General features: G+C 37.3%; 1 protein-coding gene across 1 annotated transcript; it reads left to right on the forward strand.

Moving 5' to 3' along the window:
* The first annotated feature begins 450 nt into the window (after window positions 1-450).
* Window positions 451-19,236, forward strand: LOC121736012 (UDP-glucosyltransferase 2-like). Its single transcript, XM_042127035.1, has 8 exons — window positions 451-690; window positions 7,196-7,289; window positions 8,297-8,486; window positions 9,704-9,895; window positions 12,469-12,688; window positions 13,409-13,628; window positions 14,483-14,717; window positions 18,968-19,236. Exons 1-8 carry the CDS (start codon window positions 556-558, stop codon window positions 19,224-19,226), a joined length of 1,545 nt encoding a protein of 514 aa, XP_041982969.1. The 5' UTR covers window positions 451-555; the 3' UTR covers window positions 19,227-19,236.
* The last annotated feature ends 470 nt before the right edge of the window (window positions 19,237-19,706 follow it).

A 19,706-nucleotide genomic window follows, 5' to 3' on the forward strand; every position in this document is an offset into this window, starting at 1 on the left:
AAACGAGGGAAATTACTTGAAAGGGGCTTATCTCACGAACTACTGGAGCAATTTTGCTGTTATTTGGCACACATAAGAAGTAGACCACGTGAAGGATCATAGGCTATTTTTTGTGGACTAATTTGTCTGTGAAATATCTAATTTACGCGGGCGAAGCCGCGCGGAACGTTATATTTCGCGTGGTCACGACATCACCCGTAAACGGCTGAACCCATTTTGCTGAAATTTGGTATAAAGATACTTTGAGTCCCGAAAAAGAACATAGGATACATTTTGTCCCGGAAAAATGTGTGGTTCCCACACAATTTATTTTTCTGATTTGCGCGTAAACGATTCAATCGATGTACGGGAACAACTATAATCTAAAGTCCACGCGGACGAAGTCGCGGGCAACAGCTAGTGATCTAATATTAAGCATGCGAAAATAAGCGTCGCATATATTATTATCGGTCAAGACTCAAGCTGCGTAAACATTGAAAGGGTTTCCAAGGCTTATCGAGGTGCAGCTCATTCCTTAACCTTGCTCTGTAAGCTGCTGACGTGTCGCCAATCGCCATGTTTAAGTGTCTCCTGCTGCTGTTTGGAGTGTGTAGTGGGTATAAGGTGCTAGTGGTGTTCCCTGTACCTGGCAAGAGTCATGCTATTTTGGGAGAAGCGTACGTCAGGCATTTGCTCGAAGCGGGCCATGAGGTATGTTTATTAATTTATTTATTTCAGTTTTTCTAATTTAAAGTTAACCCTTTGTTGAATATCGTGTTATCTCTTTCATGAACAGGAAGAACAGAGAACAGATATTCAGACATGATATATAACACCGGATCAACCTTAACCCAGCGGTTCTCAAACTTTTTTGGTGGTTGAACCCTTTTAAAAAGTGTCATTTTTGTCTTTTGACCAATCGTGGGAGAGCCATGCTTCGGCAAGAATGGGCCGGCTCGTCCGGAGAAATACCACGTTCTCACATAAAACCGGCGTGGAACAGCGCTTGCGCTGTGTTTCGCCGAGTGAGTGAGTTTACCGGAGGCCCAATCCCCTACCCTATTCCCTTCCCTACCCTCCCCTATTCCCTTCCCTTCCCATCCCTACCCTCCCCTATTACCCTATTCCCTCTTAAAAGGTCGGCAACGCACCTGCAGCTCTTCTGATACTGCGAGTGTCCATAGGCGACGGAAGTTGCTTTTCATCAGGTGACCCGTTTGCTCGTTTGCCTCCTTATTTCATAAAAAAAATCACAAAAATGAAAAATGTTTTGATTTTCAACAATAATTATTGTATCCGAGAGAGATAAATTATAATTTATCGATTATAGCGATCGAGTCTGCGGCGCCCATAAAAAATCTGTCGTCTGCGATCTCCCTAAATCGCATAGTATATAATATTATATACTTACCAATGGCTATAGCGACTTATGAGAACTCGCACATTGCATCCAACTAAATTGTACAACTAAATAATTGGACACCAATCGTATAAAGAAGCGCGATTCCTTTCCGATGACCTACAAATTGAAAAGTTGTCCAACTACGCAATTTAGTTGTACTGTACTTATTATCTATTCTGTGGTTGTACGATAGTCGGCCAAATTGAAATTGTAAGTCTGCGGGGACCCTCAGTCAGCCGCAGCCTTGACGGGGGGGATTTGGGGGGGCTGCACCCCCCCAAATCCCTCCCACCTTCTGGAAATGTTGCTTATTACATAAGGGGACTATAAAGGAGAAAATTATCCATCTCCGTTATTGTACCGTACTATTACCTAACGCGGACGAAGTTGCGGGCAACAGCTAGTCTAATATATAAAAATAAGTCGGGTTTTCCTTCCCGACGCTATAACTCCAGAACGCACGAAGCAATTTCCACGGTTTTGCATTCGTTGGAAACGTCTTGGGCTCCGTGAGGTCTATAGAAAAAAATCAGAAAAAACTTCAAGACAAAAGCAGGAAAACAGGGAAAATCATTTTATGGCAAAATAACGTTTGCCGGGACAGCTAGTAATATATAAAATACTATCCACAAGAGACTACGTAATAATATGCTTAATGGAGATAGCTAAAAAGAGAAAAATAATTATTTTTAAACAAAAAATTTAAACCGACTTCCATAGTAAACTGCCTCTAAAAAGTATGAAATAATAATTCTTACTCTATTTAAGTGCCCTTTATAGGATTGGCCTAAGCCTTAACTATATCTTTACTCAATCTTTATAATTTTGAAGTCGGTACCAGCTCCTAAAATTTCTGCGATTCTCGACATAGCTATAACTTACGTCAGCTGGTACCGACTTCAAAATTAAAAAGATTGAGTAAAGATATAGTTAAGGCTTAGGCCAATCCTTTAAAGGGCACTTAAATAGAGTAAGAATTATTATTTCATACTTTTTAAAGGCAGTTTACTATGGAAGTCGGTTTAAATTATTTGTTTAAAAATAATTATGTATGGACAAACTCCCCAACTTCACGAGTTTCCCTATACAAAAGTGAAAAAAAATTGGTCTTTCAGCGCTGCTACTTTTACAGCGAACTCTCTACGAGGAACGCGTGCACATACTAAAGTATTATCTCTCAGTTTTGTTACAACTTACACCCTATAGACTGAGTGAGTGGAGTTGAGTATGCAAACAGGGCCGCATTCTGTTCATGGTATTGAACTCAGAAAAGCATGCAGATTATGATTTTGAATGTTGCCGGGTGTTATATTGCTGTATTTTTTAAACCATTTTTTGTAATGGACCGATATAACTCCCGGCAACGCGTAGACATTCTGAAAAGATTTGTTTCTTTACTCAGAAATAAAACAATTTTTATTACTTAGTTATTTGTTTAAGAGGGCGACTAACCCAAAAAATCAAACATCGTCCTTCTCTCTTCACACTCACGCCCGTCTTTCATATGCCAGGTGAAAAAGGACGACGCGGATCCATCGCCAAATTAGTTTTTTCTCATTAACTCGATAAATATACAACAAATTTAAAAATCCGCTAGATCAGTTTCTCAATGATAGAATTTTATACAATGTGTTAAAATATTTCTTAGTTCAATGCACGGTTATGGCAATAAATGAAAAATTCGTGAAAATTAGATGCATCTTTGTGATTTTTTTCTATCGAGAAAATTTTAAGATATCGTGTTTTTGCGCAGATCGAATTCTTGGAAATATAATGTAGTATCTAATTTTAGAAAATGAAACAATTTGGGGCTTATTTTCAAGTATAAAAATGAATCATAAAATTAAAAATTTGGGTTAGTAACTAACGACTAACCCAAAATTGTCAATTAAGTATTAAATACTAGATGACGGCCGCAACTCCGGTGCACTTTCACATTTATAATATTAGTATCTATGGGTGGATATAATATTATCGTTTAGTTGAATAAAATATATTTAATAATTTGCTTTAGTATTTACTTTACGCAAAACACAAGTCAATCAGATTATAAAAACACTAGATGACGCGTTATAACTCCGTTGCGACAAAATTCGTTTATCGCCCGGGAACCGTACATTTTCCGGGATTAAAAGTATCCTATGTTGAATGAATGAAAATGAAAAATGTAGAAGAAGAAAGTGGATTATAAAATGCAGGCGGAGGCATGTCGCACCAAATTTAACATTAATTCATCTATACTTATAAAATTACATGTCCTGACTGACTGACTGATTCATCATCGCTGAGCAAAAACTGTAAAAGTTACAGCCACGAAATTTGGTGAGTAGGGTTGTTTTATTAAGTAGACACCCACTAAGGAAGGAATATTGAAAATTTTACCCCGAAGGGGGTGAAATAAGGGTTGAAAGTTTCAATGAAAGTCCGTCATTTCTTGAGTTAGAAACATGAAAGTTTATTGACGTTTGCGTTTGACGTTTGCTTAAATAGGGTCCGTTTTTACCCTTTGTATAAGGAACCACAAAAACAAAAAGGAGAAAACTATCCATTTTTGTTATTATACTATGTTAACGCGGATGAAGTCGCGGGCAACAGCTAGTAAATCATAAAATATACCTCCGACTGTATTCTATAATCCACTTTCTTTACATACAAGATACGCGCTAAAAACATAACCCTCCTGGCAGTCGAGTAAAAAGACAGACAGACACACTTTCGAGTTTCGCATTTATATTATTTAATTATAATAAATAAATAAATAAATAAAAATTAAAAAATAAATAGTAAAAAAAAATATTACGTCCATGAGTAAACTCTATATTTCTCTTTGTAATAATTACTAGCCTCACTTAATATACGGTACTTACTTCCCAAAATTGTTTTCGGCAGAGTGAGATTCCCCTAGTTAACACAGGTAACTTTACTTAAAAGGGGGTCTCAAACACTGTTATTAGTTTGTGAATAAAGATTTTGTATTTGTATTGTATTTTATTATTACTTATTAGTACAATAAGTATAATTGTATGGATGCATTTTTGCAAGTTCTATGTTCGAACTCCGGTTGTGGATTTTTTGTAAGTCAATGTCGGCTAGAATGCTTTAAAATTACATTGTAATATCAGTTTCTCAGTTTAGTGCGAAATAAACATTTTGCTCAATATAATTTATTAATACTTAAGTAGATATTTTATTGCTATTTTATATCTAGATATTATGTACACCACATTATTATCCTTTTTTTATGAAATATAGCAAAAACCAGCCATTTAACGCGGTATTTATATTCTATTGTTAAAGGTACATCGTAATAATATATTGCATAATATTACGTTATTTTATTATATGACACATTTTGCATTTTACGTAGATATAAAATATAATAATATTATCCCACCAAAAACATTTTCATGTAAAAATGTTGCCAAGATGAGAACATAATATCGTGTCAAAAAGTAGTGAGATCTCATGTAGAGCCAAGTTTCTAACCTTACATACTCAGCCCTAAATCTAAAAACATTAATTTTACCCTAAAGCGTGGCAAAATATTTGATAATAATATTATAATGTGTCAGCCGCACCAGAAGAATCTAAAAACTCTACACATTAGTCAAAATCGGTGGCCAGGCCATTTATCATTAGTTACTGTATATAAAGTTCAAAGCCCTGGCGAATAACAAAATGGCCAAAAAAACAGTTTTGATGATCGGTGAGTCAGTGACCAAATTGTGGATTTTTGGACACCTATAAAATCTAAAGTATAATAGCTACGATATTCAAAATTTGCGCATTTAATAACTATACCCATGTCATTATATCTTAAAAATTTTAACTATCTGGCATTATTCAAACCAAAGTTACGAGGGTTCAAAAATACGACGAAACGTTTCGAGAAAAGGTAGGTAGTGCCCTTGCGCGCTTCGCTTGGCTCATCTTGGCGGGGGCACTCCCGTGCCCCCAGATCTATTCGGATAACGTCCGCAACTCCAATGCGCCAAATTAGCTTATCGGGCGGGAACCGTACATTTTTACGGGATAAAAAGTGTCCTATGTCCTTTCTCGGGACTCAAAGTATCTCCATGCAAAATTTTAGAAAAATCGGTTCAGCGGTTTGGGCATGAAAAGACAGACAGACAGACAGACTTTCGCATTTATTGTATTCTCTTTATTATAATATGAAATATAAGATATTATAATATAATACACGTCCATGACCAAGGAACCTTATGAATGATTGGAATCATTCATTTAAGCAAGGAACACTGAAAACTTTTTGTCCGGTGGTATTCGAATCCGCAACGCCGGTTTGCGCCGCCCGCGCCAGCCCGCCACGCGCTCACCCATTGAGCCACAGAGGTCGTCATATTAATTTAATGATGTCATTTTATAAAACCAGACTACTCAGACAAACTGCACTCCCTAGTTCCAAAAGCGAAGGTAGAATTCAATAACATAACCGAAGGTTAAAATCTAGAAAGCGCTATTCATATTGTTTTATTTATTTTTATTTATTCGGACAACTCACAGCTATTTTTATAAATTAACCTTCGAAATTAACTTAAGTAGATTGTAACTATGTCCAGCAGTGGACTATAGGCTGATATGATGATGGTGATGATGAAATTGTAACTATGTATAAGCTATTTAAAAAGTTTTCGCAAATAGTTGAAAATGAAAGTGTACAAAATTATTGTGAAGTTAATCGAGCACACAAAAACAAAACAAAGAAAAGTTAAGAACTAACTAATATTTAAAAAAAAAGAGCATTATTCATGAGACATGGTGTAAGAAAGTTGTAAAACAGACGAACATATTATTATAACCCCCTACTTTTTGGAAGTCGGTTAAAAATAGGTAGTTATACTATACTTAATACTGTATTTACACTACCTATTAAAAATTTGTAGTAAGTATAAATAAAATGTCAACAAAATTTGTTGATAGTTGTCGCCTACCTGAAAGTTTGGTGACTGGTGTACCTGGTTGACCAAGAGCACTGTCAGCACTGGCGGGAATGTGCTTTTAGACAATTTGATTGGCCAAGAGCACTGTCAGCACTGGCGGGAAAGTGCTTTTGGACAATCTGATTGGCCAAGAGCACTATCTGCACTGGCGGGAAAGTGCTTTTGGACAATTTGATTGGCCAAGAGCACTATCTGCACTGGCGGGAAAGTGCTTTTGAACAATTTGATTGGCCAAGAGCGCTATCTGCACTGGCGGGAAAGTGCTTTTGGACAATTTGATTGGCCAAGAGCACTGTCAGCACTGGCGGGAAAGTGCTTTTGGACAATCTGATTGACCAAGAGCACTATCTGCACTGGCGGGAAAGTGCTTTTGGACAATTTGATTGGCCAAGAGCACTATCTGCACTGGCGGGAAAGTGCTTTTGAACAATTTGATTGGCCAAGAGCGCTATCTGCACTGGCGGGAAAGTGCTTTTGGACAATTTGATTGGCCAAGAGCACTGTCAGCACTGGCGGGAAAGTGCTTTTGGACAATCTGATTGGCCAAGAGCACTATCTGCACTGGCGGGAAAGTGCTTTTGGACAATTTGATTGGCCAAGAGCACTATCTGCACTGGCGGGAAAGTGCTTTTGAACAATTTGATTGGCCAAGAGCGCTATCTGCACTGGCGGGAAAGTGCTTTTGGACAATTTGATTGGCCAAGAGCACTGTCAGCACTGGCGGGAAAGTGCTTTTGGACAATTTGATTGGCTCGTCTCGCCACTCTACTCGGTACTAAGGCCCTAACATCGGCTTTAGCTATCTTCGTTATCGAAGCTACCCTACCTACCTAAATACTCTGCTTTGTTCCAGGTAACTTACATTACGCCTCTTCCAATCAAAGGAAACTTGCAGAATCTTCGTCAGGTCGACGTGTTTAAAAGCACCAAGCTGCTACATATGGCAGGTAAAGTGTAACCACGGAACATTGCTTCTTGCATTCGGATTTCCGAATACGGAAATCGAATACGAAAACGTGTGTGGCGATTATGAATATTACGACAAGTAAGCAACAGGCGTTTGACAGCAGATATTGCACAATATCTGCTCTCTGTTAAAATTTTCGTATATTAATCTGATAGAGATATTGTGCAATAATATTATGCAAGTAAGTACTGTCAAACGACGCCTGTTGCATTACTTGACTCAAGGTCCTACGAGCAGAATACCTACCAACCCTACCCCTTTTGTTTTTTGAATGTATTCCTTTTATGTAGTAAAATTTTTCACTAGAATAAGTATAATTTATGTGGACACAAGAATTTAAGACACCTAACAAAATTTAAGTGCATCTAATAGTAATGAAAATTACTAAAAGTAAAGACGGGAATTCGACTCTAGTTTTCTACGGGAGATTTGAGACGCCAAGGTACTATAATGCAGATTGCTACGCAAAATATAATGTTGAAAACAGTGAAGACTAAAATAATATTGTAGTCGCTTTTGGTGTTACAGCATTTTGTAACCGAGTTCCAAAAAAAGGAGGTTCTATGTTCAGCTGTGGATACCCAGCCCCTTCTACCAGCTAAACGGTTGCTTCTGGAAATGTGAAAAAATTCACGGGGTAGGAAATATGCTGAATTTAAAAGGAAAACTATCACGGCTAAGAAGACTTCATAAGTTATTGAGTTAATATTCGATCAACAAAAAAAATGTATTCGTAGAAGTATAAAGGAACTTTCCGTTCAAATTCCTTCGAACGGAACTGAGATGATGTTGTTTTATACTCGTAGTAGTGTTTTACACTACTAAAGTATAAAGGAACTTTCCGTTCAAATTCCTTCGAACGGAACTGAGATGATGTTGTTTTATAGTAGTGTAAAACACGTTATAAATGTGCATTCATTAACTATACAAAAATTATCAAAAACTAGCGGAATTGGCCGGTTTTTTATCGTTGATTTTGCTTTGCAGATGTATTTGATCTACAGAAGCTGATGTATCACACCCTGGATCTTCAAGGTCCGGAGATGATTTTCGATATGATGTACGAAGTAGCGAGTTTGACTCTACGCAGCGAACCGGTGCAGAACCTCATCAATGATCCCAATGAAGAATTCGACGCAGTCATTGTAGAGTGGCTGTACAATGAGATGGGAGCTGGGTAAGGGAGGAGCATGGCCAAAAAGCCACTGACACGTGGCTTATTGGCCATGTTTACCTATATGCCCAAAAAGCCACATTTGAATAGGTTAGGATCTAAAAAAGAATTTGAAATGAATGTCGATTTTTTTTTAATGAAATAAGGGAGCAAACAAGCAAACGGGTCACCTGATGGAAAGCAACTTCCCTCGCCCATGGACACTCGCAGCATCAGAAGAGCTGCAGGTGCGTTGCCGGCCTTTTAAGAGGGAATAGGGTAATACGGGAGGGTAGGGAAGGGAAGGGAAGGGAATAGTTGAGGGTAGGGAAGGGAATAGGGTAGGGGTTAGGGGATTGGGCCTCCGGTAACTCGGCGAAACACAGCGCAAGCGCTGTTTCACGCCGGTTTTCTGTGAGAACGTGGTATTTATCCGGTCGAGCCGGCCCATTCGTGCCGAAGCATGGCTCTCCCACGTCTAAAATATAATAATACGATAGGATCGTTCTGATAAGTGGTGCAGATAACAACGACTTAAGAAACTCGTGTTTCTAAAAAAGTCAACCCCTTGCTGTTTTAGTATTGGAAAAATTTGGCTTCTAAGCTATTTCTATCTATATACTTTTGCTGGAACTATTTGGCTCTCACTTCTTCACGCTCAAACCGCTGAACCGATTTTACCGGGTACGGAGATACTTTGAGTAGTGATAAAGAACATAGGATACTTTTTATCCCGAAATAATGTACGTTTCCGGCGCGATTATTGAATTTGGCGCAATGGAGTTGCGGGCGTCATCTATACAGTTTGCAATTAAACCTTCCTGCCAATTTTTTTCCAGGGCTTAGGTATCATTAGGAGAGTTCATTTAACCAAAAAATAGGGTGTTATTTCTTTTTCAATGACATATTTTATCCCATTGAAAATCGTTGCAGAACAGTCACTCGCGGCGCGGGGGAATAAGCGGGGATACGCGGTTGGAGGCGCGCGCGCGACGGCACGTCACGCGCGGCCGACGCATCGTGTCCATTAATTGTAGTGTTTTTTAGGATAACTTTCGGAGAATATTTTTCAACATTTTAGTATTGAGTGATTATAAAAGAAAAAATACATGTATTCTTATTTTTAACAAGGATCAATATATCAAAATTTGGCAGGAAGGTTTAATTGCACCCTGTATAATTAGGATATCCGATATAGGGACTTTATCGTGTAAGAATTTAACTTCATTTATTTGTTGCAGCTTCTCCTCAGTATTTGGTTGTCCGTTGATCTGGTCATCCTCCATGGTCCCACACACGTCGATCTTGTCCCTCATCGATGAGCACATCAATCCAGCGTACAACAGATTCCACCTGTCCAGGCAACACTCGCTGTCTCTGGCAGATCGGGCCTACAACTTGTGGATACACTTACGGCTGCATTATCATAAATGGTGAGAAATATTCTTAGGTTAAGCTACATTTCTTCATAAGAATAGGTTCAACAGTTTTCTTTTGCCCAGACTATAATATGTTATAAATCTTTTAGCAATAGCCTAGGATTTTTGCAAACAAAAGGATCATAAATTAAAAATATTATAGAATAATTAGTTGACGGTAGCAGTACATATAAATAAAATTATACAGTAGACTATCTTTATACAAGTAACTAGACAGAATTAGACCCTCCGAATCGGGTGCACGCAGACATAAGCGAGACTTTCGTTAACATAAAATAACAGAACGATGCAATAACACGTCGCGTAAGATATAAGACTAAATGAAAAATATACGCAAAAAGCGTGCCCAGATAATGTTAGGGCCTTTTTTAACATGGGGAAATGCTTAGGCATCCCCGGCAATTTGGGGATATCGGCCGGGGTATGTGGGACTCCTGTAGTCTACCCACTAAAATCTCATGGTGCTCCACTCCTTGCTTAAGGCAGAGTTGCGGGTACGATAAAACCTACCGCAACATATAATGTTACGTCCTAGGGGATTATTTATTTATTTATTTAACTCTTTGTTGTACAAAAGTAACACATAAAGATACAATTAACACGGAAAGACGACACAAAGGAACTGCTAATATTTCTAAAATAAATCTCTTACAGCAGCTCTATGGAGAGATACAATGTAAAAGACAGCAGATAGGACGTGCACAATCAATAGTTATTAACTAATTAAACTTGTCGCGCAAGCTGAAACTGAGTCTGTGTTGCACGGATTTGATTTCAAGGTCAAGTCTAAGTTCCTCTACTGTATGCTATTTGCACTTTGGTAGTAGTACTATGCACATTTCTGTGACTATGCAGCATTGTATTCAGTAATTTACATTGTTATTATGTCGTTCTATATATAATTAGCTAAATGGCTATTACAGGATCCATGTCATTATTACTAACGACATAAAAACTATATAGTACAAGCTATCAACAATGAAAACAATCAACAATGATTACAGGATTATTTTTTTTACAAGCTATCAACAATGAAAACAATCAACAATGATTACGGGATTTGATTTTGATTTTTTTTGGGACATTTAAAGCAATTTATTGCGTAGATGAAATGTGATTCCTTGTAATAGTTTTTAAATACACGTTTAACAACTGTGTTTCTGCCATTAAAATAATGTCATTAAAATACATAAAAACCAACAACCAGAAGATCGCGCGATCAGACGTGCGTGTGTTGTACTATAGCGTAAGGGATAAAATTAAGAAATTTAAAAAACCCCCTCCAAAAAACTTTAAAAAGTAATGAAATAATATTTACTGACTTTAAGTTTAAATAATTCCTAAGAGTAAAGTAATATTTTAGTCCATAAATGTTGTCACGGTGTGTCGGGGGACCGCCAACGCGTAAACTACGACAACAGCGACTTTTGCATTTTGTATCGCCAAGTCACTGATTCAATCGATTCGGGTCGCTGTGAACCTACCCTTAAACTATAATGTAATGTGAGTTCAAACATCTAGACTTTAGCGGTCCCCCGACACACCTTGACAACATTTATGGACTAAAATATTACTTTACTCTTAGGAATTATTTAAACTTAAAGTCAGTAAATATTATTTCATTACTTTATAAAGTTTATTGGAGGGGGTTTTTTAAATTTCTTAATTTAATTTTATTTTATTTTATGCTGTTTAAACTTGTGCTGAATTGCAGATATAATGTCCTCTTGGATGAGGCCGTTAATACGAGCCCAAACATGAAACATCCACTTTGGGTTCATATGGAGCTCGGCTCCTATAGAATCCAGGTGATGCTGCAGCAGCAGCATGAAAATATTTACTTTTTATCTACGTCTTACTAGTTGTCGCAATTAAAATGAGCCCAAACACGAAACCTCTGCTCTAAATTGGTGAGGAGTTGGGTATCCTATTGATTACCAGGTGATGCTACAGCACCAGGTCAACTTTCTATTAATGTGTATAATATATTCATAAGTGTCATGAACCAAAATGCAAAATATAAAACCCATCAAACAACAGCAAGTTGCTAATCGGCCTATCACGAACCAGATAAACCATGGTATTTCAGCAATGAACAGGCGGATGATGATGAACTATAGCTAAGAACACTCTCGATCATGTCAGCTTTCAAACAAAAGAAACTAGATCAAAATCGGTCCACCCGTTTGGATGCTACGATGCCACAGACAGACAGACAGACAGACAGACAGACCGACAGACAGACACGTCAAACTTATAACATCCCTCTTTTTGGTCGGGGGTTAAAAACACGCGTGCGCGTGTTTTCCCATACGCTATAGTAGAACACGCGCACGTCCGCGCCCTAAAGTATTGACTCGTGCGTTGATGTAACTCAGAGACGAATATGAATTACTTAACTGTAATTAAAGGTTTGGACATAAGCCTCATACATTATATCTGTTAAAATCTTCATTTAATTACAGTTAATTCAATTAACTCTGAGTACGGCAGTTAGTATTTAGAACTTAAAAGTAGATAAAAGTTATTACGTTATTTAATGGCAAATAAACTTTTAAATATTTCAGGAAACTTGAAGCAAAAGAAGATGACCTTTTCAAAGAAGTGTTTGGGCCAGCTATTAAGAAAAGAGGAAGGGAACTACCTGATTTCAACGACGTTAGATACAACGGTTCCATGGTTTTGGGAAATTCAGATGTTTCGATAGGAGACAACATAGCGCTGCCTCAAAATTACAAAAACATCGGCGGTTATCATCTAAAAAATGAAGTAAAGCCACTGACACAGGTACTAACTTCGTAATAAATGAATGTTTAGATAAAATATGAGAAAAAGAGTGGACAGTTTTGTGTGGAAGATGTAAGCAGGTGAATCAAATTCATTTACCGTCCAATAACTAATATGATGTTTGGAAACTGGACGTCTATAATTATAGACATTAGACATGGTATGTTTAGGCACAGTTAAGGCAAAAGCAAAAAAAATAAACTAAGTGGTTAACTGTTTAAGGCCTAATTCGTAGCCTAATTCATATTATGAGGAGTATGCATATAGTGAAACTTTTTTAAGTACTATTAGAAAAGTTGATTCATAGGCAGACCTACATAGTTTGGTCGAGTTTACATTGAATTGATATAATCCAACCAAATGATGTAGATCCGTCAACTGCCTATGAATCAATTTCTTCGATGGTATTTTTTCTGTCAAATGTACATGATGCCACACTTAAGGGGCCGGGTGCCATCAAAATTCTCATACATACGTAATACCAAAATCATTTTCTCAAAATAATTTAAACTCTAAAAATATTTTTTAGTGTTTAAATATTTTGTTGTAATTTTTTGCGCAGGAACCTAGGTAATTACTATTTTAAGCTGAAAAATAACTCAAACATGTTAAATATTTTCGTATGAGAAAATGATTTTGGTATTACGTATGTTATATGTATGAGAATTTCGATGGCACCCGGCCTCTTAAGTTTTGAAGTTCTTGCATTTACTATTTCAGGAGATGAGGAAAATCATGGACGACGCAAAACATGGTGTTATATACTTCAGCCTGGGTTCCATGCTGCAAAGCAGTCGCATGCCGGAGCGACTGAAGAGGGAGACGATACAGATGTTTGGTCAACTGAACCAGACTGTTATTTGGAAGATAGACGAAAATATACCAAACTTGCCTAAAAACGTGCATTTGATCAGCTGGGCACCGCAGCAAAGTATTTTAGGTAGATATTTGTAACAAGTATCAGAATTCAGAGACCATTTTCCTTAGTCTACGCAAGTATTAATACCTCGATCGTCTGATAACGATAGTTTTAAGACGCCTTGATAATTTGGCTGTAGCGATATCGATTTTTTTCAGCAATGACTAAAGCTAAGAAATTAAAGTTCATACTTCATTGTCAGTATTCATCATGTCTTTGTCTTTGAATTACCCATAGCATAACATGATTGGTCAACTTTTATAACACAGAATTATAATCAAAAACGCCTCTGTAAAAAAAGCGATTCCTATTTTGCCAACAGAGGAGAGTGATTTAAGCTTCCAAAATTTGTACATAGATTGGTTTAAGCATACACTTTAATTTGCCCAAAGCTTATATGAAATGTATAACTTATGGTTTTTAAATTACGCGACAAAAACCATTTTGTCGCTACGCCCTTTCCATTTTTTACTGTTCCGTTACATGTTTTAAACATATCCAACACGGTTTTTTACTTTAACGCGGCGTCACCATAAACGTGAACAACGAAAAAATCCAATAGAATATTTTATTAAGTAGGTACAATGTTTTCACGCTAGAGGTAGCATTAACACACAAAAAATTTTGTTCAACGTTTAACAACGTTTCTGTCAATATTCTGATATGACGTATGTAATTCCGGTCGGATTACTTACTGTATCTCTCGGAAATCTTGGTTTTCCCATCACAAAACCTAGGCTATAATAAAAATAATGACAGATTTTAAAGGCCGTAGATGGAATAACTGAGAATAACACCATGCCAAAACATGACATACGACACATAATAATGGAAATCGTGTCAGTACTGTAAATAATGTTTACTTTACGTTCCAGCTCATCCAAACTGCGTTCTCTTCATCACTCACGGTGGTCTCCTATCCATCATCGAAGCCATCAACTACGGTATACCGCTCATCAGCATGCCATTCTTTGCTGACCAATACATTAACTCAGACAGACTCGTAGAGAAAGGATTTGGGAAACGACTAGACTTGACGGACGGACGGACGGATGATTCTCCAAAGCGATTGAAAGGCTTGATTGATGAAATGCTTATTCACAATACCAGGTGTGTTATTTTGTTAGTTTATAATAATTCACGGGCGTACTACTCCCAAATTAATGATGCGCATGAATGACCGTGAATAATGACCGTATTACAAAAGCTACAGAAATATCACGACCAACTTTGACTAATACGTCATGTATCTTAAACGCAATGCAATCTCAATGCAAAATCGTCTACCTTCGCTCGGGAAATACGACCATTGTCGTAAAATTGCGAAAATTTCTATGCGCATTAACACTTTGGGAGCACTGTATATATGTAGTTTTGATAGGGGGGGGGGGGGGGGGGGTCCCTAACGTAAATAAGCGAATAAGCCAAGTGGAAGTTGGACTCGCCCATAAAGGGTTCTGCAGCAGCCTAAATACCTACTCTGCCTACGGACACGCTCCACAGTAGTTATTAATATAATATTATTGTAAATAGAAAAAAAATACATATTATCGATTGGACAAGTAAGATGGATAGTAATGGGGAGGGAGTCCGGACCTCAAGGATATATACACACATATTGTGTAATATTGTAGGGCGCGTAAAATTTTGAGATCTCACGAGAACTGCTGCCGACAGAATAAAAATCGAATCAGCTCGAACTCAAAGCTTTTGCTGCTTCCGAGTTCCGATATACAGGGTGTAACAAAAATAAGTGATAATACTTAAGGGTGTGTACATGTTCCTTGTAGAGAGCTCACTGTGAAAGTAGCAGCGCTGAAAGACCAATTTTTTTTTTCACTTTTGTATGGGCAAGGGCCCGAGCATCACGAGTTTTCCCATACAAAAGTGAAAAAAAATTTGGTCTTTCAGCGCTGCTACTTTTACAGTGAACTCACTACAAGGAACACGTACATACCCTAAAGTATTATCACTTATTTTTGTTACACCCTGTATATTATACTTATACTAGCGCAAAATCGTGCAGCGGCTCAATTTAGAACTAATTCGATCTCAACGGCTTTTCCCAAGAGGCTCAATTTGAAACTAATGAGACTGGTAAATCAAAATCGTGTCAGTTTCCTCTCCACCGGTCTTACCCCGAAACTGGCGGAGAGGAACGACAATGGCCGCATGGTTACAATACATTACAGTAACGTACAATAGCTACCAATAGTGTGCCATCATCTGATCGCGATCCACCAATAGCGGGTCCCGGTTCGCAGGCTCACTCTTCACCCCACCAAATAGCTGGGGAGGGGAAGAGGGGATTTCGGGATAAGCTCGAGCGTGTCAGATTAAGCTTGTATTTGCTTCCGACATGACGTGTCTAGTTATCATAGTATAGAAATCAGATTTCTCACATAGTAGGGAAATGTCATCGGATCTGTCAGATTAAGATAGGGGATGTTTAGAATACCCCAAAGAAACTTCCATATAAAGCACTGACGATTCAAATGTTAGGTAAGCCTGTAGGGACATTTTAAAATATAAAAAAATAAAGGTTCATATTTTCCTAACTAAGCTTCGCAGATATTTTATTTTGCACTAAACTAAATGATTTAGTCATTGTTGTCTGAAATATACATATTTATAACTAACCTAAATAAGCAACTTTCTGGATATATTTTCTTTTTCAAAACTTTAAAATGGCTGCAGTTTTTGAGCCCACCGCTAAAATAAAAAACGCTCTTATTATTTTTTTATCAGTTTTACCTAATGTAAAAAACCTACTAGGTCTCCATGACGCTCGAGTGACTACAAAATTAGCACCTTCCCCTCCCCTACTAAAATAGACCTACAATAATAATATCAAACACTGCGTATTCCTTTTTTGGGGTTCCGCACCCAAAGCGTAAAAAGTAAAAACGGAACCCTATTACTGAGACTTTGATGTCTGTCCCGTGTCCGTCTCTGTCCGTCCGTCTGTCTGTCTCCAGGCTGTATCTCAAGAACCACTATAGCTAGACTTCTGTCACAGATTGTGTTTAACTGTTGCTGCTGTAACAACAAATACTAAAAACAAAATAAATTAAATATTTTAGGGGGGCATTCCATACAAAAAACACAATTTTTGGCCTATTTTTGCTCTATAACGGTACGGAACCCTTCGTGTGCGAGTCTGACCCGCACTTGCCCGATTTTTTAATTATATTATGTAATTAATATTATATACAGGGTGTAACAAAAATAAGTGATAATACTTTAGGGTGTGTACGTGTTCCTTGTAGAGAGTTCACTGTGAAAGTGGCAGCGCTGAAAGACCAAATTTTTTTTTCACTTTTGTATGGGGAAACTCGTGACGCTCAGGCCCTTGCCCATACAAAAGTGAAAAAAAAAATTCGTCTTTCAGCGCTGCTACTTTCACAGTGAACTCTCTATAAGGAACACGTACCCACCCTAAAGTATTATCACTTATTTTTGTTACACCTTGTATAGTTAAATAGTTGACATAAAATACCTTCTATTGTGGCACACTGATGATAATAATGAGGAATAATTACATAAGAGTTGAGAAGATAATTATTAAGAAACCAGGAAGTGCCATAAATATAATATAAATATAGTAATTAGTATTTTAAATCTATACATATAAATAAAATTGGAGTGTCTGTTTGTAATATTGAAATAACCGTTTTTTACTACATGCATATGAATATTTAGACGGTACTTACACCAAAATAACACTTTTTAGAATTTTTGTCTGTCTGTATGTCTGTCTGTTTGTTCCGGCTAATCTCCGAAATGGCTGGACCGATTTTGATGGGACTTTTATTGGCAGATAGCTGATGTAATAAGGAGTAACTTAGGATACTTTTTGACCGACTTTCAAAAAGGAGGAGGACATGTTTTTACTTTTTACCTTAGATGTATTTTACATTTTGTTGACGCGGACGAGGTCGCGGGTAACAGCTAGTAATAAATAATGATACCCAGACAAACTGTAATATTAGTACTTTTGGTACAAAGTACGAGCAAGGTCACAAAATTGCATAATATTATGCTAAGTACTCACATATACGGTTTTGCTCAATAGTTTTACTCCGAATCGAAGGAAATGACATATTTGACATATTTAATTCCATCGAGCTGGCTCGAAGCGAGCTTTCGAGCTGTCAGTTTTGGCGGTCCACACGGTGGTTATTGCTCGATTTGGAGTAAAACTATCGAGCAAAACCGTATGTGAGTACTTAGCATTAAAAGTCAAATAAGTCTAGTTTAAGACCATGATAAGACAAATGCAGTAGTCCTAGTCTGTTAGGGTAACTATAACTTTAACTACAATGCAAAATGTCAAATCTTTGGTTAAAGTTAAAAATGGACGCCATCAAGACGCCATAACCATAGAGCTCGACAAGGCTTTAAATGCACGTGGCGAAAAAAGGAACTAACGCTGTCATCATACAAAAACGCCATTTTTGACAGTTCTCCTTTACCAGCAGCGCCCCCGCCCACGTTCTTATAAAGCCTTGTCGGACCAGCAACGTCTTCTGTCAAATTCTGTGGTCAAAGTTAAGGTTAAAGTTAAATTAGCCTTAACTATAATCATAACTTTGACTATAACTTTAACTTTAAGAGGATACACCAGGGGCTAGAGAAATGAAAAAAAAGTAAATGTAATATCTATAGCTGTCTCCCTTACCTCAAGCCTATACCGCAGAACGCGATAGAGACAACTGCAGAAAATCAACGATTCATTGTCCCCTGATTCCTTCTCCAAAACTTAATCGATTTAAGTAATTTTTTCATTAAAGATTAAAGAAAGGCTTGAGCTGTGTTCCTATGTTTTATTTTTTTTGTATAATCTAGCCAAATCTGTTTTCTGGATGTTTGGACACAGCGGAAAATCTGGCCATTTTTTTGGGTTTTTGAACGTTCATATCTTATATTTTAATAATTTAATTATGAAAAAAAAGAAAACATAGGGACATTGTATTAGTGGCCGTAGATATTCAGGAAAAAAATTATAACTTTACTAGCATTATCCAGGGAGGAAACAGGGGAGAACGTTTGTATGGAAAAAAGGGCGGTGTGGACTCCTCTTAACCACGCCTCTGGTGCAACCTAACCTTAGTAGTCTAGCGTTTAGATTGCAATTAATTATTAACTTAATTTTATTAGCTTGGGCTGTGTGTACGTAACGGAATCTTTGAGCCCGATTTTGACCTATCTCCAGTAGTCTAATTAATTCGAAACTTTAAATACGAATTAAGAGCTAATGACAATGAAATAATTTATTAAAATTTTTGAAAAAAAGGGTTTTTTTTAGGTTTTTTTTAGGTTTTTTAAACTATTAATTTTCATTAAATCCCTTTTTTCAGCTACAGTACGAAAGCTATGGAAGTGTCAGCGATATTCCACACCAGGTTGACACCTCCAGGGAAGGAACTGGTCTTCTGGGTGGAATATGTCATCCAAACTGGAGGAGCAAGGCACCTTCGATCGACCGCCTTAAGCATAGAAGCATACAAGAAGCTACACCTAGATATTATTTTGATTGTTGCTTTAGTAGTGATCTCAGTTTTGTATGTACTGGTTGAGTTGATAAGGGAATTCCAAATAAAGGTTAAGATAGAGTAGATATTGTAAACTAATTTAATCCTTCGATCGTGGATTCTTGGAAATCTATTGATATTCTATTATGTCTCACTCACCGGTGAGCTTATGAGGCATGATGGGTTACTTAAATAAAATAAATTTGGTAATCTGCTTACAGACATCGAAGTATTCGTTGAACATTAATATTATAAATGCGAAACTGTGTCTGTCTATTTTTCACGCTTTAATTACTGCTGAACCAATTTTGTTGTTAGGCATGGACATATTATGTACTTTGAGTCCTGGGAAAGGACATAGGATACTTTTTATCCCGCAAAAATGTACGGTTCCCGCGCAATGAACGAATTTCTGAGCATGCATCATCTGATGGACTACGTGTTACCAATGTGCACGTGCTTATTTTACGGCGCTGCTAAGGGATTTTCTTAGTACGCCTGATCGAGTTTGTCGATATCACAATGTCGACGGTGGTAGACCTAGTTTAGCTAGCGCGGTAATGCG

This window comes from Aricia agestis, chromosome 18, assembly GCF_905147365.1.
Source record: "Aricia agestis chromosome 18, ilAriAges1.1, whole genome shotgun sequence".
Taxonomy (NCBI): Eukaryota; Metazoa; Arthropoda; class Insecta; order Lepidoptera; family Lycaenidae; genus Aricia; species Aricia agestis.

Bases quoted from the DNA above. Each gene is read 5' to 3' on its own strand.
- LOC121736012 (XM_042127035.1), top strand. From the start codon at position 556: ATGTTTAAGTGTCTCCTGCTGCTGTTTGGAGTGTGTAGTGGGTATAAG. The intron at 9,896-12,468 runs GTGAGAAATATT...TAAATATTTCAG, and splicing joins CGGCTGCATTATCATAAATG to GAAACTTGAAGCAAAAGAAG. The intron at 14,718-18,967 runs GTGTGTTATTTT...CCCTTTTTTCAG, and splicing joins ATGCTTATTCACAATACCAG to CTACAGTACGAAAGCTATGG.